Raw genomic sequence first — 27,020 nt, 5'->3', positions numbered from 1 at the left:
AGGAAGCAGTTGCATCCGACCAAAAGGCTTCTTTCTTTCAGCTTTGACTTGCTGGCAAACAATGCACCTACTTACATATTCTGCAATTTCCCTCTTCATACCCAGCCAATAATAAAATGTTCGAATGGTATGGTACATCTTAGTCCCTCCTGTATGCATCGCATAAGCAGAACAATGTGCTTCATCTAAAATTTCCTTCTTTAATTCCTCATTATTTGGCACATACATTTTGTTCTCCTGCATAAGCATGCCATCTGATTCTCGAATCCTGAGGTCTTTCTTTTTCCCTTCATTTCTCAATTGAATCATTTCTTGGATTTCCTCATCAACCATCTGAGCTTCAAGTACACGATCGACTAAAACTGGCATGACTTGGAAACTAGCAAGAAAAGCTTCTATTCGTTCTTCTAACTCCAACTTTACTCCAGTAGCTCTCAAATCTGCAAGAAGAGGAACACGACAAGCATACAAAGCATTGAGTCGACCTTGAGGTTTCCTATTCAGTGCGTCAGCTACCACATTTGCACGACCCGGATGATACTCAATAGTGCACTCATAATCAGTTAGTAACTCTATCCATTTTCGCTGACGAAGATTAAGATCATGCTGAGTGAAAAGATACTAAAGACTCTTATGATCTGTGAAGATCTTACACTTTTCACCATAGAAATAATGCCTCCAAATTTTCAAAGCAAAGACAATGGTTGCCAACTCAAGATCATGAGTAGGATAATTCCTTTCATGAATCTTCAACTGTAGAGAAGCATAGGCAATCACTCTATTATGCTGCATCAAAACATATCCCAAACCATTCAAAGAAACATCACTGTAAATCTCAAAGTTACTGCTATCATCAGGAAGTACCAATACTGGAGCATGAGTGAGGCAATATTTCAGCTGCTGGCAACTTTGCTCACAATTCTCGTCCCACTCGAACTTAACATCCTTCTTGGTTAATTTCGTTAGTGGCAAAGCAATCATAGAAAAATCTTGAACAAACCGTCGATAATAACCTGCTAGACCCAGAAAACTCCGTACCTCAGTGACGGTTTGTGGTTGTTCCCAATTCTCCACTCTGCTATCTTTTGAGGATCTACTTGAATTCCTTGTGCCGATACTACATGCCCCAAAAATGCCACTTCATTCAACCAAAACTGACATTTACTGAACTTGGCATACAACCGATGCTCCATCAATTTCTTTAATACCAAGTTAAGATATCGAATATGATCTGCTTTCGACTTAGAGTATACCAGAATATCATCGATAAAAGCAATGACAAATCTATCAAGATATTGCTGGAATACCTCATTCATTAGCCTCATGAAAGCTGCAGGTGCATTAGTCAATCCAAATGGCATCACCAAAAACTCATAATGTCCATAACGGGTCCTGAAAGCCGTTTTAGGTATATCCTCATCTTTAATCTTCAATTGATAATAGCTAGATCTCAAATTAGTCTTAGAGAACACACACGCACCTTTAAGCTAATCAAACAAATCATCGATACGAGGCAATAGATAACGGTTTTTAATCGTCACCCGATTCAATTGCCTGTAATCAGTACATAATCTCAAGGTTCCATCTTTCTTTCTTACAAATAACACCAGAGCTCCCCAAGGTGAAGTACTAGGTTGAATGAAACCTTTATCAGTTAATTCTTGTAACTGAATTTTCAATTCTCTCAATTCAACTGGAGCCATTCTATATGGAGTCAAAGATATAGGATCCGTACCTGGAAGCAAATCAATCAAAAACTCCACATCTCTGTCTGGCGGCAACCCAAGCAAATCTTCTGGGAATACATCAGGATAGTGCCTGACTACTCCAACTTCCTCCACACTGCTAGGAACAACATCATTTAATACCACATGTGCTAAGTATCATTGACAACCTTTCAATAACAACTTCTTTGCTTTCATGGCAGAAATAACACCATGTCTCACCCCACTGCTTTCACCCACAAAAGTAACCTCTGGTAATCCAGGACGATGAAAAGTAACAGATTTCCCGTAACAATCTATATGGGCACAATTATAATGCAACCAATATGTCCCTAAAATCACATCAAAATCCACAATATCTAACGGGATAAGATTAGCTGGCATAACTACACCATCTACCATCACTGAACACCCTGGATAAACACTATCAACATAACATTTGTCTCATCTAGGCATAGCAAACCCTAAATCAAATCTTAGAGGTGTAGGGTGAGGTTGTGTCATTTGAGCAAACGTATGAGAAATCACAAAATGTGTAGCACCACAATCAATCAATACTCTAGCAAAGTGACCAAGAATATTTAACGTACCCATAATCAAATCCGGATGGTTCTGAGCATCTTGCAGTGATATGTGATTAACACGTCCCTGAGCTTGCTGTCGTCCACCACGACCTCTGTTGCCTTGGTTACCTCGCCCCTGAGAAGTACGTCCCTGTCCTAACTGGCTAGACTGCCTAGACGGTCCTGCACTGCTAGCAGCAACCTCTCCCTGTCGGGGCTGACCTCCCTGATGCCACTGAGATCCACTAGCTGGCATGGAAGAATAAGAAGTATAACCTCCAGGGTCTTGGGAATACCCAGTCTGAGAATAAAGATCCTGGGAATACTGATACTGTCCGGAAGCATAGGGAGCAACATCACTCTGATAGTGGTAAGCACCACCACGACTCATCTGACCATAACTGCCTGATCCAAAGTTCTGCTGAATCGGCGCTGGAGGTGGCATAGTAGACTGCTGAGACCTCTGCTGACTCTGGGACACTGAGCAGCCCTATGTCCCAACTGTCCACAAGTGTAGCAAGCACCACCACCACCACTTCTCCTACACTCTCCATGATGTTTGAAGTTACAACGGTGGCACAACGGAGCACCAGAACCACCAGCATCACCAAAATCTCTCTGTCTCTGAAACCTGGGTCCACCAGCAAATCTTCCACCTCTCCTCGGGCCTGTGACACTAAATCCCCCACTGGAAGAACTCGAGCTCGCTCCACTTTTCTTGAAATTCTGTGTCTTACGGGGTCCCTGAGTGGAAATACCTTTACCCCTATTATCTTTCTTCTGATTATCATTCTTATCTTCACCATCCTCACTGTTACTAAGAAGGTTGTCAGAATCCTCTATCCGAACCAAAATCTCAGAAAACTCATGATAAGTGGTGCAAGGAAGCGCACTAGCAAAAGTCCACAATTTCCTTTTAGTTCCCAGCTTAAAACGGCGAAGCATCTCTGCCTGATTAACAGTTGTATCAGGATCATAACAAGATAAGTCTGTAAATTTCCTGTAATACTCATGTGCCGACATATTCTTTTGCTTCAATTGAGTGAACTCCTGTTTCTTACGATCAATGTACTTCGGATGAACAAATCTTTTCATAAAATTCTCTTTGAATACTTCCCAGTCCGCTGCCATCTCAGGTGACATAAACTTAGTCTGATTTACCCACCAAGCTGCTGGCTTTCGTCCTAAAAACCAAGTAGTGGTCTCAACCCATCTATTAGCAGGAAGATTCGCTTGACTCTGCATCACCTGAAAAGTCTTCTCAATATGGTCTAACCACTTTTCTGCCCTTTTATAACCCTCATTACCATGAAACGGTCCAATTTCAGATTATACAGTCTCCAAGGGTGTTATCTGAGGAGGAGGAGAACGACGGATTGCATTCTAAAAGGCATGGGCCATCGCTTTCTCTAATTGAATGATATCAAGGAAATTAGACTTAGAAGCACGACGTGATTCCCTACGAGGCGGCATAGTTCTGACAGAAGACACCATAAGATCATTAGAGCAATAACAATTTATACGGGACTGCAACCTAGGCTCTGATACCAAACTAACACACCCCGATCCTAGAACCAAGGCGTGCTGGCCGTCACGTGGGCGTGACGTAACCAAAAGTGCGACGCGGAAGCAATAGATAAGAGAAATACGAACAAACAAAAACCAAATACTAGCAATAATAACCAAGTAACATGCTAGAGTAAGTTTAAGTGTGAAACACACAAATTCAGAGCATAAGTACTAGGTGCAGTCAAGTAGGACCATAACTAAATTACAACACCCGCATGTGAGCCCTACATTTATGTAGTCTGTGAGTACGCAGTGGGAATCCTCGTGGGCCACCAACGCTGCTAACCAGAACCTGGGGGGGCGCAAAACAAAATTGAGTGGGTCAGTAAAACCAAAGTTTTTCAAAAACATTTCATTTAAAACATTTCTAACCCCTCGCTGTAAAACTTGTATACTTTCCCAGAAAATAACATAATATGCATATACTTCTTCAAATATTTCAAATCACCAATCTTTAACAAAACCTAGAAAATATGCCATGCCATAAATGTCAATAATAGATTAAGAATGCATCAATATAACAGGTGACATAATGAATCAACCGGAGACCCTGCAGTTGGTCCTGTACGGTTAATTCCATAGCTCAATATCCAAACCAACCGGAGTCACCACGGTGACCTGTACGGCACTACTTTACACATAAGTCGGAACTACCTGAAGTAGTCTGTACGACAAGAATGGTGTAATAATACGCTCTAGTGCTTCTCTCATCAATCATCTGTGCACATAATCTAAGGTCACCTACCAGTCGGAACCACCTCTAGTGATTTGTACGACTAGCATGTCGGAACCCTCTCATGGTCTGTACGACATGCACCTACTTGGATCCAAGGTGAGCGTGCGGTGCGGTGAATACTATAAGCACTAACACCAGGGATGCAGGTTATGACCTCTCAACACAATTCAGCTTAACAATAAATCATATGAATAACATAAAAATCACCCGATACTCACCTGTGCGTCCACAGCACCATTTCATATATATATATATATATATATATATATATATATATATATATATGCATCAATTACTAATTCATATAATTCATAATATGCATGCATGGCATTTTAAAAACATACTTTCTTTTAAATTCAATTTCTGGGAAATTCAGTAGTATATAGGTAATAACATAATATAACTACCGACTCACTCATAAGTCGAAGGGTCGTAACCCCCGTGACGTCCCTGGATGCGCTCGTTGTCGGCATAAGTATCACCTATATGCGAAACAACTATAAACACGTTAATTAAAGCACATAACCGACAATTCGTAATAACTTCTCATACGGTGCTCAATTTGGGTATATGAATATACCACAGTGACCTACTCGACGTCACGGACGTCGACATATTTTTAGAAATTTTTTTCGAGGCTGCACGCGCCCCCACGCGCCAGAAGGGGCACGGACCCACGCGCCCCACGCGCGCCATCTTCTTCCTCCAGTCGCCGGACTGGTTTTTCCGGTCGCCGAAAACTGGAGATTTTTCAATCTCCTTGTTCTTCGTCATTTCTCAACCATTTTTCATGAAATTTTCACCAAAATGTCCTACATCACGAGGGGAAGAAGGCTATACCTCCTTGGAGCCTCAAAACCTTCGAAAATCACGTTGGGAAACTTCACCAAAACCGGCCAACTTCGAACTAGGGTGTCCCGACGTCCAAAACTTCCAAACGAACATCCCCGAGCTTTGTGGGAACTTCCTAGAGCTCACTATGAGCGTGGAATGTCCTAAAAACCAACCATTACAAAGTTCATGAATAGTACTCAATTCGGACCTTGAGTTTTCAACGTGAAAACAAAGGGTTTCTTACCTGAAAATGGTACCTTTGAGTTCATAGGGCACTCACGAACACAATGGTGCTAATCTCCACTTCGATCCATGAAGTTTTGATGGTCCTTGGGTGTGGTCCGTACAATTTCGAAGGAAGAGAGAGAGAAGAGTGACAGAGAAGGAGGAAAGAGAGAGAGAGGGCACGGGGAAGGAGAAAGTGTCCCGTGTGTGTGGTCCATCCCAAAACAATCACCATCAATTTTTCTTAAGTCCCTAACCACACAAAATACATACAACCTTTAATCAAAATTCAAACTTTCCAAAACTTAGGGAAATATTCATTGTTCAATAATATGTCACACACATACCTTAGCATCAGTCAAGGACAATTTCGTCATTTCACAACCTCGATAAAAAGAATCTCGGGACGGTCTGTGACATATATTGTTTATTGTGTCTGCATATGAATTTATTTGTTTGGCTTTGTGATTGTCTGTATAATTTTTTATATAAGTCTTCCATTTTTTTTTAACATACAAAAAAAAGTCTTCCATTTTAAATTGCTAAATTTGATTTGTAGAAATGAAAAATTCTATTTTTAAGGCCTAATTGATGATTAAGTTTGGAATTTTAGAAAGAAAATTTGAAAATAATAAAAGTGGGCAGGGGTATTTAATATGATTGATAATGAGTTTTAAAGTTAGAGACTAAAACTAGATTTATAAAAGCATCCCAATTATAATGAAAAAAAAAATCTTCTTTAGGTCCTTAAGTCTAAATGCCCCTTATATATCAATACATCACATTTATGTAGAAACTAGATAGCTGATTCGTTTTTTAAGAAAGAGAGAGAGAGAGAGAGAGAGAGAGAGAGAGAGAGAGAGAGAGAGAGAGAGAGAGAGAGTATATGTATATATGTGTGTGTGTGTGTGTGTGTGTGTATGTACCTTTATTATGTATATTGTTTATTGTGTCTGCATATGAATTTATTTGTTTGGCTTTGTGATTGTCTGTATAAATTTTTATATAAGTCTTCCATTTTTTTTTTAACAAACAAAAAAAAGTCTTACATTTTAAATTGCTAAATTTGATTTGTAGAAATAAAAAATTCTATTTTTAATGCCTAATTGATGATTAAGTTAGGAATTTTAGAAAGAAAATTTGAAAATAATAAAAGTGGGCAGGGGTATTTAATATGATTGATAATGAGTTTTAAAGTTAGAGACTAAAACTAGATTTATAAAAGCATCCCAATTATAATGAAAAAAATAATCTTCTTTAGAGAGAGAGTGTGTCAAAAAGAGTCAACAATCACTTTCACTTCTGTCCTTTCTTTTTTTTTTTGAAAATGGGGAGATTTATAGCCTATCAGACAACCATGTGACCACTCCAGCCTAATTCGTTTTTTAAGAGAGAGAGATAGAGAGAAAGAGAGAGAGAGAGAGAGAGAGTCAAACAGAGTCAACAATCACTTTCACTTCTCTCTGGAAACCTCTGTGAACTTTGAAATCCTTCACATTGAAGTTCGGAAGGGGGGCAAACTGCGATGAATTCTTGTTAAAAAAAGAATGTTAGGCCATTGCCACTTTTAAGCTTCTCTTTTCTTATAACAGCTTCGCATAATCTTGAAAAAATGTTGTTCTTCATATAATCTTACTGCACACTACTATAAAAGGGCCTTATAGTGTCAGTGGGTGGTGTCGGTTTAATATAATATAGTGGCGGACAAGACAGTTGCGACACCCACTGAACATGACGTCAGACTTACTATCGCTTATAAGCGTCATAAAATGTCTATGTAGGTTTTTAACCGACGTAAACATTTAATGTCGCTTATAACCGACACACATTTTAATAATTTTTAAATACTGGTGTCGCTTTAAATAAAACAGTGTCACTTTTAAGCGACATAAAGTATGGGTGTCGCTTCTAGGCGACACTAATACTTTTTTTAAAAATATTTTAAAACCTGCGTGGATTCTGAGCGACATAGATTTTAGTTTTTTTAAATATTTTGAAACCCGGTGTGAATTGTAGGCTACATAATTTAGAGAAGGTGCGAGACAAGAATTTTGCAAAATTTCAAACATCTTTGAAATTTAAAAATTTCACAACACTCTAGCACACTTCTCAAAATAAAAAGGAAGTTCAAATTTTATTTATTGGTTCATCTCATCCGATCAGCTATTAACTGCAAAACCCCCATCCCCAAATCGTGAGAAATTTTTTCGGTTTTCTTGCTTCTTTGTTCCTCGTCCGCTTTGAGTCCTCAAGTATCTCTGCCTCCCTCTCTCTCTCTCTCTCTCTCTCTCTCTCTCTCTCTCTCTCTCCCCTCTTAGGTTGGCTATCGATAAAATCCCAATTCACCACTCTTCCATTTCCTCAGTAACCAAACAACCCATTTTGTGAAGCTCCCAACTTTCTCCTTCAATTGGATTAAAATTTATTAATTTTTTGTCAAATTTGTTGACTTGAAATTTTGTGGCTCAGTTTGTGAAGGGAATTTATGGAAATAGACATTGATGAGCTTCTAAGTCGCAACCGGCTGGCGAGCATTTCGATAAAAAGGGCGATTTATGTGTGGGTATATAGCAAGTCCGAGCAGACGGGTCAAAATGGGAAGAAGCAGTAGTTGAAGATCCCGAAGCAACTCTCTGGAGCTTTTTGGGTGCACGGAGGGGGCTAATTGTTGGTGGCCCTTTCTCTCTCTCTCTCTCTCTCTCTTTCTCTCTCTCTCTCTGTCTCTCTCTCTCTCTCTCCACAGATCTGGTCGTACAAGGTGTGGTTGGTCGTCGTGAGCAGCAGCAGAGGCAAGGAATCATCAGGAGTAGTGGCGTGGGGTCGTTGTAAGCACAAACCCAACATTCCAAAAAGGACCTTTCTCTTATGAGTCTTCTACCACCGTCGATTACGATGACAATTATTGCGATCCCCACCTTGATTGATCCCCTTCAGCTTCTTTGATTGTTTTCTCTTTCACCTCCTCCCCTGTCTAGTAATTTTCTGCTATCCTTTTTGCATTTTCTTTGATCTCAATTGCTTTGTTTCCGTTTCTAGAATGTTGGGTTTATGTGTGGGTATATTTGCATAAATGTACAATATATTTGCAGAAATGCCTGAACGAAACAGTTAAAAACTAGGACAGACTTTTTTATTTTTTTATTATCAATGGTTTGTGGTGTCGCTTATGGGCGACATTATAGTGTTTATTTTATTATCAAATTATGAGGTGGTGTCAGTTAGAACCGAAGGTAGTTTGCTCCATTAATGTTGCTTTTAACCGACGTGAGTCTCGATGTCACTTTTAAGCGACGCTGTTGTTCTTTTTTATTTTATATTACTTTGCTTCTTGGTGGTGGATTAAGGGGGCTAAGCAACGTCAATACTCTTTTTTTTTACGGTAGCATTGGTGTTGGTTCCCCTATCCAACATTGCACGATTTAATGTTGGATTTTTACCAAAAATCCGACAGTAATTGGGGCTTCTTGTTGGTTTTTACACTGCCAGTGATATCCCCTTTTGTAATAGTGTGCAGTTTGGTGCAAGTTTGGTGCAGTTTTATTGCAGGTTACTAATTAACGCATTGTGTAGAAAATAAGATCGTCTTATGCGTAGATAAGTGTAAATTTTAAAATGTACATCTTTTCTCAAAAACCAAATTGAAACCGTTTGAACCACACCAAAACAAACCAAACGGTTTGGTTTCATTTCGGTTTTGGCTTCAAAACAACATCACATCGAACCGCAAAATGTTTTGGTTTCGGTTTCGATTCCACTCAAAATCGCACCAAACCGAACCATGTCCACCTCTACTCAAAGGAGATGATTGTCTTTATGGTGAAAGTAGTTCAGCCGTTGATATGCTAAACTCTGAATGTTACTTGGGAATATATGATCCTAGAAGACTCCACTTTACCAAGAAAGCTAATCAAGTGACGTTGTTCAACGAAAGAATAAAAAAACACTTTGCCAATGATAAATAGCTAGTCAAAAATGAGAACTTGATGTTTAACCAAACGGCCGAACCACTTTCACCATAAAGATACTCATCTCCTTTGAGCATCTTACCCCTACAATTTAATAACAATTCGGTGCACTTATATTTTTTAAAATATAGTTGAAGTTGCTAAACGTGGTGTTGAAGTTTGAATTTCATAGCAAAAGGCATAACCTTGTCTTCATATTTTAGAAAAAAAGCCGAGAGTGTTCCTGTTAACAGTATATAATGGATGGTCAGATAAAGTGCCATGTGTCAATAGATTAGTAGGTTTGTTATAAGGTGGTTAAGGTAGTTATAAGGTGACTTAGTGAGTAAGCATGTTAGATAGTATATAACAAATGTATTGAGTGTAATTCACTAATAATAAAACATTACAACAATTCATTTCTCTCTCTCTCTCTCTACATTTCTCTGTCATCTCTCTCTAAATCGCCATCACCATTTCTGCAATATTACACTTCTGCAACATAATATGTTGCTTTACATGGTATCATTTGCCGATCGAGCTCTTCTTGCTTGAAAGGTTATCTCAATCTTGGATTTCTTGCTTCCACCGCTCAAGATCTTCTTCTTCTTTGTTCTTCTGATCTCGGAACTTTAATAGTTTTCCGTTTCACGATTGCTCTTCTTTACAATCGTGCCCTCTAAGTGTTTGATATATTTCCTATGTGAATTTTTCTTCAACAAGCTGCAATGGTGACTGCCAACCAACTACAAATTGTGCAATCGCCCATCACTTCTCTTATCTCTACTATTCCTACGTCAGTGACTGTCAAACTTGATGATTCAACTACCTCACCTAGCATTTTCAGATGCAATTTCTACTCGAAGGTCATGGAATTATGGGGTTCTTAGATGGTTCTAATTCTTGTCCTGCAAGGTTTATTTCTTATGGTTATGGGGATTCTAATGTCGATTCTGGGGATTCATTATTAAGAACTGAAACATATGCATACAAGGTCTGGAAAATGCATGATCAAACCTTGATGCAACTCATTACTGTCACACTTTCCCCATCGGCTGTATCGTGTGTCATTGGAAGCACAAGTGCTCAAGATTTATAGATTCGACTCAAAGAAAAATTCTCCATTATTACTCGTGCAACCATATTCCAGATGAAGTCTGGGTTACAAAATATCAAGAAAGGCCTTGATTCAATATCCCAGTACTTGCAGAGAATCAAGGAAGCTTGGGATTATTTGGCAGTTGCAGGAGTGCATTTTGAAGATGATGATATTGTCATATTGCCTCTTAATGGCTTATATGGAGAATATAATACCATCAAATCCATAATTCGAGGTAGAGAGAGTGTCATCTCTCTCAATGAACTAAGATCTCAGTTGTTTGCTGAAGAAGCAATGGTCGAGAACACTGCTGTTACACCATTTCTCTCTGCAATGGTTGCAAAGAATTCTAATCTGGTTCCAAGAACTCATCTTTTTCATCCAATGTGTATTCTGGTAATCATAATCAAGGGGTTTCTACAAATTCGAGTCAAGGGTATTCAAGCACTAAGTCTTCTAGTTTCTCTGGTGCAACTACTCAGCCTATCTATTTCAAGAACAACTACAACAAGAACAAGGGCAGAGGTAAATTAAACTATAATGCTAATTCTCGATTTGGGAATTCAAGAAACACCTACACTACTTCTGCTTCTGGAATTCTGGGTGCACCTCCAACACATTCAGCCTATCAAATATGTGGAAAGTTTAGTCACCTTGTTGATACATGTAGATTCAGAATTACTGATGTTGTGGTAGTTGAAGGATGTCAAATCTGTGGCAAGAAGAATCACATTGCTCAGTTTTGCCATTTTCGAAATGCAAACATCTCTGGCACCACCCCTCAAATAACTGCAATGCATGTAAACTCCTCATCATCCACTCCAACATCAAATGCTTCATCTCAGCAATTCTGGCTTACAGATTCAAGAGCAACAAATCACCTAACTACAGACTTGCAGAATCTATCCTTAGCTACTCCATTTCCATCCACAGAGACAATTCAAACTGCCAATGGTGTAGGTTTACCAATTTCACATATTGGTTATTCTATCATTAATACACCTACTCAAAAATTGAAGCTTAATTCAGTCTTATATGTTCCAAGAATTACTCTGAATTTGTTATCTGTGCACATAACCTATCTAGATAACAACTATTGGCTAATCTTTGATGCTTTTAATTTCTGGATTCAGGACAAAGCCACGGGGATGATTATGTACAAGGGGCAGTGCAGTAATGGGTTATATCCAATTCCAATATCAAGACCAGCTGTAGTTCAGAATTAAAGAGTTAAAGCTGCGTTCCTTGGACAGCAAGTACATTTTAGTTTCTGGCATAGCAGACTAGGTCACCCTTCCATTGTCTCCATTATACTTAGAAAGTCTAATATCTCAGTACCTTCTGATGTATCACCTTCTTTGTGTCATTCATGTTTACAAGGGAAATTCAACAAGTTACCTTTCTCACCATCTGTGTCTAAATCTGTAATTCCTTTTGAAATTTTTCATAGTGATGTATGGGGTTCTGCTCCATGTACATCTATTGATGGTTATAAATACTATGTGACATTCATTGATGAATGCACTAGATATTGTTGGTTATTTCCTTTGCATAATAAAAGTGAAGTCTGTTCTGTGTTCATTGGGTTATATCAATTCATTTTCAATCACTTTGCAGTTTCCATTAAAACCTTACAAAGTGATGGGGGTGGGAAATATATAAGTAATGTATCATTCTTGGTAGATAAAGGGATCACTCATCAAATATCATGTCCTCATACTCCAAAGCAAAATGGGCTGGCAGAAAGAAAACATAGGCATATTGTTGAAACCTCAATCACACTATTACAGAATGCATCTCTACTAGCATTTTTCTGGTCTTTTGCTTGTCAAAGTGCGATATACCTTATCAATAGGATGCATTCATCAACTCTACATAATCAGTTACCATTTGAGGTTCTATTTCAATCTGTTCCAGATGTTCAACACCTTAGAATTTTTTGTTATGCATGCTTCCCATTATTAAAGCCTTATACTTGTAACAAGCTGCAACCTAAAACCAAGATATGCATTTTTCTGGGATATGCACCTAAATACAAGGGGTACATTTGCTTTGAAGTTAGCTCAAAGAGATTTTATATTTCAAGACATGTTATATTCGATGAGTGTGATTTTCCATATCCTTCCTTTTTACAAAAATCATATATTCCTTCCCAAAAGTCTATTTCTGAAATTCCAGTGAATTCAATGTCTATTACAAGTGAAAACATGATTGTTGGAGCACCATCAAATCCATTTGTGTCTAGTCATACTATTCCACCTAGCTCTGCTAATGCCAATACTAGGTCTCACAATTCATCTCATGCAACTGATCTATCTCAGCCAACATCAACATAAGACACAAGACAACCCACTACGGGCACTCCAGCTTAGTGTACTTCTACTTCAATCCATGTGGCTCATGAGTTCCAAACAGAAAGTTTACAAGTAATTCTTCTTATACCTCCATTGAACTTGCATCCTATGAAAACACGGTCGAAGAGTGGAATTGTCAAGAATAAAGCATTCATTGCCATGACATCTGAGAATGTAGAAGTTGATTTTTCTCAGATTGAACCGGTTTCTTATAAGTCTGCTCTTAAATCTCTAGTTTGGTTTAAAGCCATAGAGGAGGAAATACAAGCCTTACACTCTAAAAAAACTTGGTCCTTGGTTCCTTTACCATCAAACAGAAATCTTATGGGGTGCAAATGGGTCTTTAAGATCAAGAGACATGCAAATGGAACCTAGGCTTGTGGCAAAGGGGTTCAATCAAGAGGCAGGTATATATTATGGTGAAACATTTAGCCCTGTGGTTAAGTCTACTACAGTGAGACTTATTCTTGCATTAACTGCACAGTTTGGTTGGAGTTTAAGATAGCTCGATGTAAAAAATGCATTTCTACATAGAATATTGCAAGAAGAGGTCTACATGGCACAACCTCCTGGTTTTGTGGATTCTATCTATTCCTCATCAGTTTGTAAATTTCACAAGTCTTTATATGGTCTCAAACAAGCCCCAAGGGCATGAAATGAGAGGTTTACTAACTTTCTGCCTTCTCTCCGATTTCAAACAACTTATGCAGACACATCATTGTTTGTCAAACACATTAATTATGGGGTAGTGATACTCCTACTATATATGGATGATATAATCATCATAGGGAGTGCAACAACTATCATTCAAGAGGTAATTTCTGCATTGGCAACCAAATTTGATATCAAGGATCTAGGACCACTACACTATTTTCTTGGTATTCAAATTACACAAACTGCAGAAGGATTGTTTCTACCTCAGCATAAATATGTCAATGACTTGTTGACAAAGACAGAAATGCATCAGTCAAAGCTCTATGCTACTCCTTGCTTGCCTCATAATCGACTTCTTAAGGATGATGGAACACCATTTGATAATCCTGAGTTATACAGAAGCATAGTGGGAGCATTACAATATCTCACTTTCACAAGACCTGACATTGCATTATCTGTGCATCAGGTTTATCAGTTCACGCATTGTCATATGGATTCACATCACTTGGTTGTAAAAAGGATATTAAGATATCTTAAAGGGACTCTACATTATGGTATTTAATATGTGAAAGGAGAGTTAGAGTTAAATGCATTTAGTGATGCTAACTAGGCAGGGGATCCCAATGACAGAATATCCACAACTGGATTGGTTACTTTCTTGGGGTACAATCCAATATCGTGGTCATCAAAGAAGCAAAACACAGTATCTTGTTCATCTACTGAAGCTGAGTATAGAGCAATTATTACGAAAGCTACTGAGATCGACTGGATAAGACAGATTCTTGCATTCTTGCATATTGAAGTTCCAACTTCATCGACAATGTTTTGTGATAATCTATCAGCTATTGCTATGACTTGTAATCCATTGATACATCAAAGAACCAAACACATCAAGATCGATGTGCATTTTGTTCGAGAAAAGGTTGCCAAACACTTACTTCACAAGGAGTTTGTATCTTCTAATGAGCAATTTGTTGATATTCTGACAAAGGGGTTGTTTGCACCACTATTCCGTACTCATTGCTACAATCTTAGGCTTCGTGATCCTTCTCCTGAGCTTGAGGGAGGATGTTAACAGTACATATTGGATTGTCAGATAAAGTGCCATGTTTCAATAGATTAGTAGGTTTGTTATAAGGTGGTTAGGGTGCGTTTGTTGCATCGGACTGTCTCGGACTGGACTAACTGCAGGGACTAAGCTGGACTGACTTAGACTATACTAAGCTAGACTAGCTGAGTGAAGCGTTTGGTGCAGTGTTGGACTAAGAAGCAATATAATGGTTTTTTTTTTTTTTGGAAACTATTGAAAATTAACATTAGCCAATTGACATTTTTAGTTTACTTTTGCCTTTAAAAAACAAATATTATTTTGTCATTCCAAAAAAAAACTATCTTCTACCATTGGAAGAAGAGAACTGGCTCACAAACCAACCACATTTCTCAAACTTCTGGATTCCCCCTTCTTTTGTCAATCTCTCTCTCTCACTCTTCACTTCCTCTCACAATCAACTACACCCACTTCAAATCCCATGGCAAGCTCATCCCACTCACCACCGACAATCAACATCACCCACTTCACATCCCACGGCAAGCTGAAATTGTGCAGAGGCTTTGTCGGTTCGTCCTCTCCGTACCCATCGCCATGGACTTTGCTGCCTTTGTTTCTCACACCTCGGAATTTTCTAGGAAGAGAGAAGAATTTTTATTGGGATTGTTGTTTTCGTTTTGCTTTTTTGTTTTGAATATGGGCATGGGTGGGTTGGGTTTCAAATCTGGGTTTAAGATCTGGGCATGGATGCAAATGGAGTTGCAAAGAGGCATGCTTGTAGACGACATTGTTGTACACAACGCAAGCTCAGAGACGGGATTAGCAATCTCAAACGTTTTGAGGGGCCTCGCTAAGACCACGCAGTGAAGGACTTAGTCGGCACGAGTCCGACTTAGTCCCATTAAACTTTGTCCCGCTTGCACCAAACACTGGACTAGTAAGCCAATTTAGTCCAGTGAAACTTAAGAAGGTCAAACAAACGGGGCCTTAAGGTAGTTATAAGGAGACTTAGTGAGTAAGCATGTTAGAGAGTATATAATAAATGTAATGAGTGTAATTCAGTAATAAGAAAACATTACAACAATTCATTTCTCTCTCTCTCTCTCTCTACATTTCTCTGTCATCTCTCTCTAAATCGTCATCACCATTTCTGCAATATCACACTTCTGCAACATAATCTGTTGCTTTACAGTTCCATCCTTGGTCAAGGTCCTCTATTCAGGAGTTAGGAGCACATTCCATTACATTACCATACTCAGAATTATTCGCACATCCAAGCTCGGTGGCAAATTGACATGCCTGTATCAGCAATCAATTACTGAAGTTCGTAGTTAGCTTATTCAGTTACTCAACCTACGTGCCACATGAACTTTGTAATTTTTAGAGTCAACACTAAGAGAGGCATCGTGCAATCGATCAACACCGACCTTTAAGCTTGCTTCCCCCTAATGCTTTATTAGCTTGGATATTGGGAGGTTCCTCCTAGTAATAGTATTAACTGTCTGTTTCATGAAAAGTAAAGGTTCAAAATAATAACATGATTCTCCAACCATATCCGATTTAATATCAAAGGTTAGGATTGGAAGATCAAAGCACGACATCAGAATTCGGGGGTGTGAGTGTGACCAGAAGAGTCTTTACCAGTTTTTATAGAAAAGTTTTGACAGATTTATTGGATCTTGATAGGTTGAGTAATATGATTTTTTTTTTATTAAATTTGAAAAAGGAATAAGTGCCGTTGGCCTGTCTTCCGAGTCCCACGCAACAACTTTGTTTACAAGTATTTTCTTTTCAATCAATCGAAAAGATTCGATCTGATTGATAAAGAAAAGAAAGATACACAACTTATTGTGGAAGGACAAATGACAATAAAATTTTAGCTGCCATTAAACTAGGCTGGTGACTGCCTTGAACGTGTGTTAGACATTTCCTGTAGATCTCTATTTAAATTTATGTAATATAATATGTATGTAAAAAACAATTATTTTTATTTTATCTTCCAATAGTTTCCAATGTAATAATTTAAATTTAGTAAATGTGCAATTTTCAAATTAAAAAAATCCATTTATAAGCATGTTTTTTTTTTCAACTTTAGAATTGTTTCAGCTACTATAATAATTATAGTGCCCATTATACCTAACGAAATAATTAGCTAGTATTAGTGTTTTGGTAGTTCATTTCCCCATTTTATAATTAGCGAAGTGATAGTTTTTGTTCTTTAGCTTGGAAAAAAGAACAAATGATGATGAATATTATTCCATTTTAGAGCCCAATAGATCCAAAAGTCACCCAATTGTATATATTTTTTCAATTATTTATTTTTAGGTAATGATAGGGAAACTATATATCTAAACTATAATTTGTAAATCATATAACGTAGTAGTTGATAATTAGATTATTTTAAAATGTTGATTAACATGTTTTTTTCTATTGGTAACATATCACATAATTTACAAATTTATTCTATAAAAAAAATTTAATCTACCTACCATTACTCTTTACTTTATATTGAGTGCATTAGCTCTAGCAATATATATAAGAGGGTGTTATTTGGACAATTACATGGATGCATGCTAGTTGTTAATAAGGGTAAAACTGTAAACAGTTAAGGTTGTTATGGTAGTTTTGTAATTAGTGAGTGATTAGTTGATGAAGGTGTAATTAGTTAGTTATCTAATACTAGTGAGTAACTAGTATATAAGGCATCATTGTGTAACCTTATTGAGATAATGAAATGATAGGATAATTTTCCTAATATGGTATCACTCGCCTAAGTCCTACGACAGCCGATCCTCTCCCTCTACTTCCCGCTTCTTCCTCTTCGAATCTTCAAACCCTAGAAATCTCCCGCTTCATCCTCTTCGATTCTTCCAAACCTAGCAATCACCATGGCTGGATCTCCTTCTTTTGGCTCTGCTTCTTGCCCTAATTCTTCTCTCTCCTCGACGGCATCGTCGATTACGATCCAAAATATTGGATCTATGGTGCCGATCAAGCTCACATCGACGAACTATCTCACCTGGAGTGCTCTGTTCGCTCCCATCCTTCGCCGGTACAATCTCACCGGAATTATTAACGGCACAATGTCTGCTCCGTCGAAATACCTTCTTGACTCATCGGGTAATCAAATCTCTACTCTCAATCCTCAGTATGTTACTTGGTTTGAGAATGATCAGAATATCTTGATTTGGATCAATTCTACCCTATCGGATGCCCTAATTCTGTATATTGTTGGAGTTAATTCGGCCCGTGAGCTCTGGTCCAAATTGGAATCGCGACTTGCACCTGCATCGCAATCGCACATTCATGAGCTTTGTTCTCGTCTTCGTAGCATCACGAAGGGTGATTCTACGGCTGCGCTCTACCTTTAACAAATTGAAGAAATCGCAAATGCTTTTGCAAATGCAGGCTCTACAATCGAAGATTCTGAGTTGATTTCTGTAATTTTACATGGTTTGCCCTCTGAGTATGAGTCTTTCATTGATGCAATCCAATTTCGCCTGGGTTCAACCACTATTGATGAACTTCATGGGCTACTTTTGAGTAAGGAGCTTCAATTGACTGCTCGCAAGAAAACCTCACCATTTGCTCCTGTTCAAGCTTTTAATGCTTCTGCTGGTCTTCTTCCCACACCTCTTGGTGATTTTGGTGCTCAAGCATTCTTTACTCAGAACGGATCTTCTTCACAATCCTATGGTCCTCTGAATCGTGGCAATTTCTCTCAATCTCGTAATTACACAAATCTTGGTTCACAGCGGAATCATCAAGGTTTTCAGGGAAATTAAAGATTCAATCGCAGTTCTCAGGACAATCATCGTTACAATCGTGGTCCTCGTTCTCAGTACAAAAATTCTCACAGAAAGATTTCTTGTCAAATTTGTCACCAATTAGATCATGAAGTTGTTGAGTGTCCTCAGTACATGAATCCCAATTTTGGTAACAAAAATTCTCCAGCTGCTTATCATACCTCTACCCCTTCTACTTGGCTTCTTGATTCTGGTGCGAGCTCGCACATGACTCATTCCTCCACAAATTTGCAGAATCCTGAGCCGTACATTGGACCTGAGCAAGTGTATATTGGTGATGGCAAAGGTTTGCGTATACTCAATTCTGGTTCTTATACACTTAATACTGGTTCTCATTGTTTTGATCTTAAAAATGTCTTGCATGTTCCTCATCTTAAGCAAGATTTGATTTCCGTAAATCGGTTTATTCTTGATAATTGGTGTTCTATTCATTTGTATCCTTTTCACTTCATTGTGAAGGATCTTTTTTCGGAGAAAACGCTTTTTAAAGGTCCTGTGAGAGTTGGTTTCTATCCATTTCATACATCCTCTATTGCTGGTAATCAAAAGGCATTTGCAGCTTCTGCTAAAGCTTCACAGCAGACTTGGCATCACATATTGGGTCACCTTGCCCTCAAAATACTTAAAAACTAGCATCTCAGTCTTGTATTTCAGTTTCCAGTGCTTTAAATAAATATGTGTGCTCCAGTTGTGCTCTAGGCAAAAGTTCCAAGTTGTCTTTTGCTTCTGTTTCTTGTACATCCAATAGGCCTCTGGAGCTCCTGCACTCTGATGTATGGGGTCCTGCCCCACTCATTTTTGTTAATGGATATCGATATTATCTCATTTTTGTTGATGACTACACCAAGTATACTTGGTTTTTTCCTCTCAAGTCTAAATATGATGTCTTTGAAACATTTGTGCAATTCAAAGTGTTGGTGGAAACTTTACTCAGTACTAAGATTGTTATCTTGCGATCTGATTTTGGTGGGGAATTTCTTAGTCTCAAGTTTATCAAGTTTCTTCAAGAACATGGCATTTCCCATCAGTTAAGTTGTCCCCACACACCTGAGCAAAATGGTTGTGCTGAGCGCAAGCACATGCATTTGGTTGAAACTGCTCGAACTCTCCTAGCAGCATCCAAGGTTCCTCATTCTTATTAGGTTGAAGCTTTTGCCACAGCTATCTATCTCATCAATCGGATATCAACAACCACCAACTTCTCACCTTGGGAATTACTATTTCACAGATCTCCAGATTACATCTCATTGAAAATTTTTGGATGCCAATGATTCCCATGGTTGAAACCTTATACAACTTCCAAGCTTGATCCCAAAAGCAAGGAATGTGTCTTTTTGGGGTACAGTTTGAACCACAAAGGCTATAAATGCCTTGATCCTTCCACTGGCAGAGTGTATCTTTCAAGGCATGTTATTTTTGCTGAAGATACATTTCCTTTTGCTCAAAATAATCATCCTCAGCCATTACATTCCAGCTCTAGTTCTTCTCATTTACAACCCTTCAATCCTATTCTAACCACATTGACTTTTCCTTCTCTATCTCAGCCTTCTCCCACTCCGTCTCCTCTCTTATCTCCAAATCCATCTCACCCTCTCCATCCCAATCTCTTCCTGTCCCATCTTCTACTACCGTACCTAACCTTACTCTTCCCTCTCTCCTTCATCCACTTTCTGCACCCTCAATACCTCTCAATACTCATACCATGCAAACCAGATCCAAATCGGGTATTTTTAAACCCAAAGCACTTATGGCAATCAAGTATCCCGTCTTTTCTGATCTCTCTCCCGATTATACACCATTTACCTATCTTCAAGCCTCCAAACATCCTCATTGGCGTCGAGCAATGCAAGAAGAGCTCAATGCTCTCATTTAAACTGGCACTTGGTCTCTAGTTCCTGCTAATCCCACTCAAAACTTGGTTGGTGCGAAATGGGTGTTTAGAATCAAAAGAAAACCAGATGGTACCATTGATAGGTACAAAGCTCGGCTTGTTGCCAAAGGCTTCCATCAGCAGCAAGGCATTGATTATACTAAGACATTTAGTCCAGTTGCCAAGCCTGTTACTATTCGGTTACTTATCACTTCGGTTGCCAAGTTTGATTGGTTTCTCAATCAACTTGATGTCAGCAATGCTTTTTTGCATGGTACCTTGACAGAATCTGTGTTCATGATCCAACCACCAGGATTTGAAGACCCTACCAAGCTAAATCATGTTTGTCATCTCCATAAATCTTTGTATGGGCTCAAGCAAGCCCCCAGGGCCTGGTATGACAAGCTCACCACTGCATTGAAGTCTATGGGTTTCTCAAGTTCCTTAAATGATCATTCTCTATTTGTCAAGAAGGCTTCTGCGTTGATTTTCATTTTGGTCTATGTTGATGATATTATTGTTACTGGACCGAATGCTCAACTCTGCCAAGATATTATTTCTCAGCTCTGTTCTTTATTTCCTGTCAAAGATCTTGGTCCTCTTCATTACTTCCTTGGTATTGAAGTCAAGCGGTCATCATCTGGTATCCTTCTCTCTCAACACAAGTATATTCTCGATCTTCTCTCCAAAGCACACATGGAAGGTTCCAAACCTTTTGTCACTCCTCTTAGTACAACTAAATTGGATCATGACTCTTCTCTGCTTGATAAACCTGAGGAATATAGATCTTTAGTTGGTGGTTTGCAATACTTAACATGGACACGGCCAGATTTGTCTTATGCAGTTAATTTGGTTTGTCAATTTATGCACTGTCCAAGACAAGCTCACTCTCAGGCAGTCAAACGCATTCTCCGATATCTAAAGGGTACTCTGTCTTTTGGCTTATGGTTTCCAAAATGTCCTAAACCTCTTACTCTCAATGCTTTCTCTGATGCTGATTGGGCCGGTTGCAGTCTTGATCGCCGATCTACTGGGGGTTGTGTGTCTATTTGGGTGACACACTTATAAGCTGGAGTGCCAAGAAACAGCCTACTGTGGCTCGATCATCGACCGAAGCTGAATATCGATCCTTGGCTAACACTGCAGCTGAACTGACATGGATATGCAAGCTATTAATTGATGTTGGTCTTGATCTTCCTTCTTCCCCTCAGATTTGGTGTGACAACATTTCTGCCATTTCATTGGCTAGAAATCCAATCTTCCATGCTCGAACCAAGCATGTGGAGATTGATTATCACTACATTCGGGAAAAAGTGCTTGCTAATCAAGTTCAAGTTTTGTTTGTGTGTACTCAAGATCAGGTTGCTGTATCTGCACCAAGGCTCTGTCCAAGCACAGATTCCATCTTCTCAGGAACAAACTCTCCCTTCGGCTACCTCAGTTAGGTTTGAGGAGGGATAATAAGGGTAAAACTGTAAACAGTTAAGGTTGTTATGGTAGTTTTATAATTAGTGAGTGATTAGTTGATGAAGATGTAATTAGTTAGTTATCTAATACTAGTGAGTAACTAGTATATAAGGCATCATTGTGTAACCTTATTGAGATAATGAAATGAAAGGATAATTTTCCTAATAGTTGCTACCGCCAAGACACCAACCAACATTGAGATACAATAATTCAGGCCAAGGATTGACCTGTATTGTGCCACTGCCCACTTGCCATGCTGCAATGTAGCCACTTGAAATCACTGTTTTCGAAATACATAAAAAATAAATGATATGAGTCAGTGACAAATAGATGAATCAATTAATTAAACCCACGAAATTAGTAACTTATTTATTTAGTAAACAAATATTGTAACATGTAATGCATATGGGAAACCTTGATCAATAATGAAGTTTCATGGAAATGATAACAGTACTGGTAAGAAAGTTACAATTATAAGCAATACCTCATTGCCCACGTATAAATACACACAACACAAGGTCTAAACCACTACAACAACAACAATTAGTATCTACAGTACTACTACTACATCCTTCAACCTCCAAAAGCCTATTCAAAACCAATTCCAGTACCCTAACAAATAAAAATGTTTGAAGATATTTGCTTGGTGTCTGATTTTTCTCTTTTGGAGTCGATTCGGCAACACCTTCTCGACGATAATTTCGATACTACTTTGCAAGAATTATCACCAACAGCTTCAGGCAGTCCTCCCCCAATGCACTCCCAGAGTTTAAGCTTCAGCACCCTCTTCTCGACGGAAAGTTGGATGGACATGCCGTTTAAAGTGGAACTGGAAGACACTAATGACGTTGTTGGTTCTCTGTCTGATGGCACAGACGAGTGGAGTCCATCATCAGATCACCATCATGTTGATGTTATTGAGAGCACACCCGTGAAACCAGAGCCTTGGGAGGTTGTCAGAGAAGAGATAGTGGTGGTGCGTGAGACTCACACGCCACCGTCGCGGCAGCACTTCAGGGGCGTGAGACGGAGGCCGTGGGGGAAGTACGCGGCGGAGATTAGGGATCCCAAGAAGAACGGGGCCAGAGTGTGGCTTGGGACTTATGAGACGGCTGAGGGTGCGGCATTGGCTTATGACCAAGCCGCTTTTAAGATACGCGGCTCTAAAGCCAAGCTCAACTTCCCTCACCTTATTGGCTCGGAGGGATGTGAGCCGGTTCGAGTAACAGTAAAGCGGCGTGTCCCGGAGTTCTCCACTTCTTCTTCCTCGTCAGAAAGTGGGTCGCCGAAGCCGAAAAGGAGGAATATTGGACTTCGCACGGCGGCTGAAGCCGAGTCGGGTAGCACAAGCCGGGTAGAGATGGTTGAGATGAGCCAGCTAGCTGCTGTTGATCAGTGGCTAGGTGATCTTAACACAACAGTGTCCCCAATGGCACATGAATTATTGATAAGTGGTTTATGATTAATATCTAATGCTGGTTAATTGTTGCATTATTTAGAGTAATTGGAGATTCCCCACGTGTAAAGCGTTGGATTTTTTTTTATTCCACCCTTCCGTTTTGTACATGATCGTTAATGGCGACTAAATTTTTGTGATTTATTAGGTACCTTCCTTTTCCTTTTGGTAGGATATTTTTCTTTTCTTTTTTTTTCTTTTTACATGACTGAAGAAATAAATAATAAATAAAGTATGTAATTGATAGAAGAGTGGTAGAGATCAATATAGGAGGTTTTGGTTTGATACAATAAGAAATAAAGTTAGGGATCCTTAATAGCACATCTCACTTCTTCTTCTTTTTTCTGAACAACGATATTATCTATATTAAGGAGGTGGGGGAGTGGGCTAATCCTCACAATGGTTAGCAATAATATAATTCTAATTCATTTTTGACAAAAATTAAATTTAAGATCTCTCACTTACCAGTGAAAAGAAATACTAATATTTTATTAAAAGGAAATTTGTTATATATAAATTATAAGGATTAATATACTTATCCCATACTGTATTTCATAATTACAGGGCACAAATAGAAATATGGGTAATGTTTGAGAGACCAAACTTTTAAACCAAATTTTGTAAACCAAATGATGTAGTTGTTAATGATTAGATTATTACTGAAATGTTGAGTAATGTGCTTATTTGTTAGAGGTATTCATCAATTTACCCCTGAACTTGTGACCATTGGTCAATTCCCCCCTCCTTAACTTTAATTTTGGCCAATTTCCCTCCTCAACTCTCATAATTAGTCAATTCCCCCCCCCCCCAAACTTTAATTTTGGCCAAATTCCCCCATCAACTCTCTCTCATAATTAGTCAATTCCCCCCCCCCCCCCAAACTTTAATTTTGGCCAAATTCCCCCATCAACTCTCATAATTAGTCAATTTGCACCCTACTGTTAGTTTTTTTTTTAATTTACCATCTATTCTTGCATTAAGTAGATATCTGCATGACTACATTTGAAGGGCAAAAAAAAGTCAATTTGCACCCTACTATCATTTTCCGTTAAGTAGGTTTCCCTACACCATAACAGAGGTAGACGAGGTGAAGGGAGGAGGTGACGGGTGTGGGCAGCTGCAAACTGCAAAAGCAACATATCAAATGGATTGAGCTGCAAACAGTGGAGGAGGGAGTCGTTGGCGGCAGTCACAGGCTCGGCTTGGACAAAAGGAAGAACAAGAGAAAGTTCGAAGAAAATGAAGAAGATAGAAGGTGTAGGGAAAATGACTTTTTTGCTCTTTAAAGGCAGTCATACTGATGCAATGAAATTTTGCACTCAAATTAAACCCTCTTTTGACAATTGTAGTATATGTATAAGTAGGGATCGTTCTGGACCAGGGATTGGGAGGGATTGCTAATCTAAACTAAACTGACTTACAAAAAGAAACTTAAAAACACTTAACTAGACTCTATAAACTCAAAACACTTAAAAACACAAACTAAAACAGATTCTAACTAATTAGACACACTAACGTAAAGGGGAATTGGATTTTGGACAATAATAAAGTAAAACAAAACAGAAACTAGAACTAAACAGATTTCCACGAAATTGGTTATTTTGGATGATGGATGGATTAGTTAGAGGTCCGTTCTTCACACATGACACACTTGTACATTAATCGATTTCCAATTGCTTTTCAATAAATTATGATGCTCAACACCCCAGATTAACCGTGATGCACAAATTAACCCTCAGATTTTCCTTTACTCATTGAATTGGATGAATGCATGCGACAACCCAAATCATTCTCTAAAAGTCCCCTATATGAATGCATAATAGAGATACAATCAGAGATCATTATGTTCAATGAAAATCATAAGTGTTGACGAGGCAATTATAACTATGAATGCATGATACAATTGCCAAGAATTCAATTAATGCGATTGTGATAAACAACCTTCACTACTCATGAATATAAACTTGTAACGATTAGGTGAAACTCATTTATATTCTAGCATCTAATTCATGCATGAAAACTAAGTATGCATCCTTAATAAACATACAAGAATCAGTTATGAATAAGATAGATAATTGAATTGCAATCACAACTTATCAAATCACAATTGGAAGAAATCAATTCAAATCTCAAGCATGTTCATGGCTTCAAACTTCCCCCTAACTAAATAGGGGTTTACCCACTCATAATTGCAACAAAATTAGAAAATAACAAAGTAGACATTGAAAGCAAGAACGAAGTACACCTAAAACGCTCCAAAGTTCCAAGCTTGAAACGTCAAGGACCTTTGTTTTCACCACCTTGTTGTAGCACAAGTGTCTAGGATGTGTATGGATATATGGATGGGATGGATTTATGTGGCTGAATTGTGTTTGTGAATTGTTGGATGGGGGTCACAGCCAAAGATATGAAAGTGTGTGTTTGTGGGATGTGAGGGAAATGAATGGATGAAGATAGTATTTGTGTTGTGAATGTTGCTCCCCCCTAACTAAATATCTACACACTTGTATATATATGAATTTTAGGCTTATGTGGTGGTAAAAAGGGTGGTGAATGGTTAAGAATAAAAGACACAACTTGCGGCAGATTTGAATCAAAACACTTCCAGTTGTCCGTGCAGTTTGCATGTGTTTCTATGAGTGATGTCTCCCTTTTTTGCATATGGCATGTGTGAATGATGTCTCCACTTTCTTTTCTTCCAAACTTTCCGTCTTCCTTCTCTTATTTTTCTGCTTGAAATTGTAGAATGTGAAGTAATCATCAAAGGTTGTTGCTGCACAAGTATGAAAAATGGTGCCAAATCCTCTTGTGCGTGTGTGTGCTGTCCACTCCTTCTTTCTTTATTTCCTGCTGCCCATGCCATGTGTTGTCCATGTCATCTTTGTTCTTGTGGCTGAAAGCATCTCCTTTCTTGCATGTGCCATGTCTTTCCATGTGATCTATCCCTCTCTTGTCGTGCATTAGTCCTTCTTTGCATGTGTGTGTCTCTTTTTTCATGTGTGTGTTGTCATCTTTGTTTCTCCTTTGCACATGCCGTGTGCTGTCCATGTTTAGATCCCCTTTGCATTTGCACACACTTGCTTCAACATTTCAGCCACAAACCACTATACTTTCTATCCATGCCGTGTGTTTCTTTGCCTTTGCATGTGGGTGTCTTTGCATGTACCTTGTATGATGTTGTCCATCACATGGCAGCTATGATGTTTGTTAGTTGTAGGTCACACACTTATACACATATGCTGAATTCTAATCTTCCCAAAACGTCCATCCTCATGTCTCCAAGTGCATGCAATCCATTTCATCCCAAAATTGCTCCAAAATGCACCAAAATGCACTTTTCTTACCATCTTTGTTATTAGGACCTACAAACATACGAAAATGGTTTAAAACACTCTGATAAGCAATAACTAACTAAGTAAGTGTAAGAAAACATGTTAACTAAGTCGCATAAATATGCTCCTATCAAATTCCCCCACACTTAGCTTTTGCTAGTCCTCGAGCAACAACAACAACAACAACAAAGCCTTTTCCCACTAAGTGGGGTCGGCTATATGAATCCTAGAACGCCATTGCGCTCGGTTTTGTGTCATGTCCTCCGTTAGATCTAAGTAATCAAGTCTTTTCTTAGGGTCTCTTCCAAAGTTTTCCTAGGTCTTCCTCTACCCCTTCGG

General features: G+C 38.6%; 1 protein-coding gene across 1 annotated transcript; it reads left to right on the top strand.

Moving 5' to 3' along the window:
* Positions 1-22,317: 22,317 nt before the first annotated feature.
* LOC114826019 (ethylene-responsive transcription factor 2-like) lies at positions 22,318-23,505 on the top strand. Its single transcript, XM_070824648.1, has one exon. The coding sequence runs from the start codon at positions 22,519-22,521 to the stop codon at positions 23,353-23,355; it is 837 nt and encodes a 278-aa protein (XP_070680749.1). The 5' UTR covers positions 22,318-22,518; the 3' UTR covers positions 23,356-23,505.
* Positions 23,506-27,020: the final 3,515 nt, after the last annotated feature.

The sequence above is a fragment of the Malus domestica genome, chromosome 07 (assembly GCF_042453785.1).
Source record: "Malus domestica chromosome 07, GDT2T_hap1".
Taxonomy (NCBI): Eukaryota; Viridiplantae; Streptophyta; class Magnoliopsida; order Rosales; family Rosaceae; genus Malus; species Malus domestica.
The sequence above is the reverse complement of the archived record's forward strand: the minus strand, read 5'-3'. Positions and strand labels throughout refer to the sequence as shown.

Coding starts and splice junctions, on each gene's coding strand:
- LOC114826019 (XM_070824648.1), top strand. CDS start 22,519: ATGTTTGAAGATATTTGCTTGGTGTCTGATTTTTCTCTTTTGGAGTCG.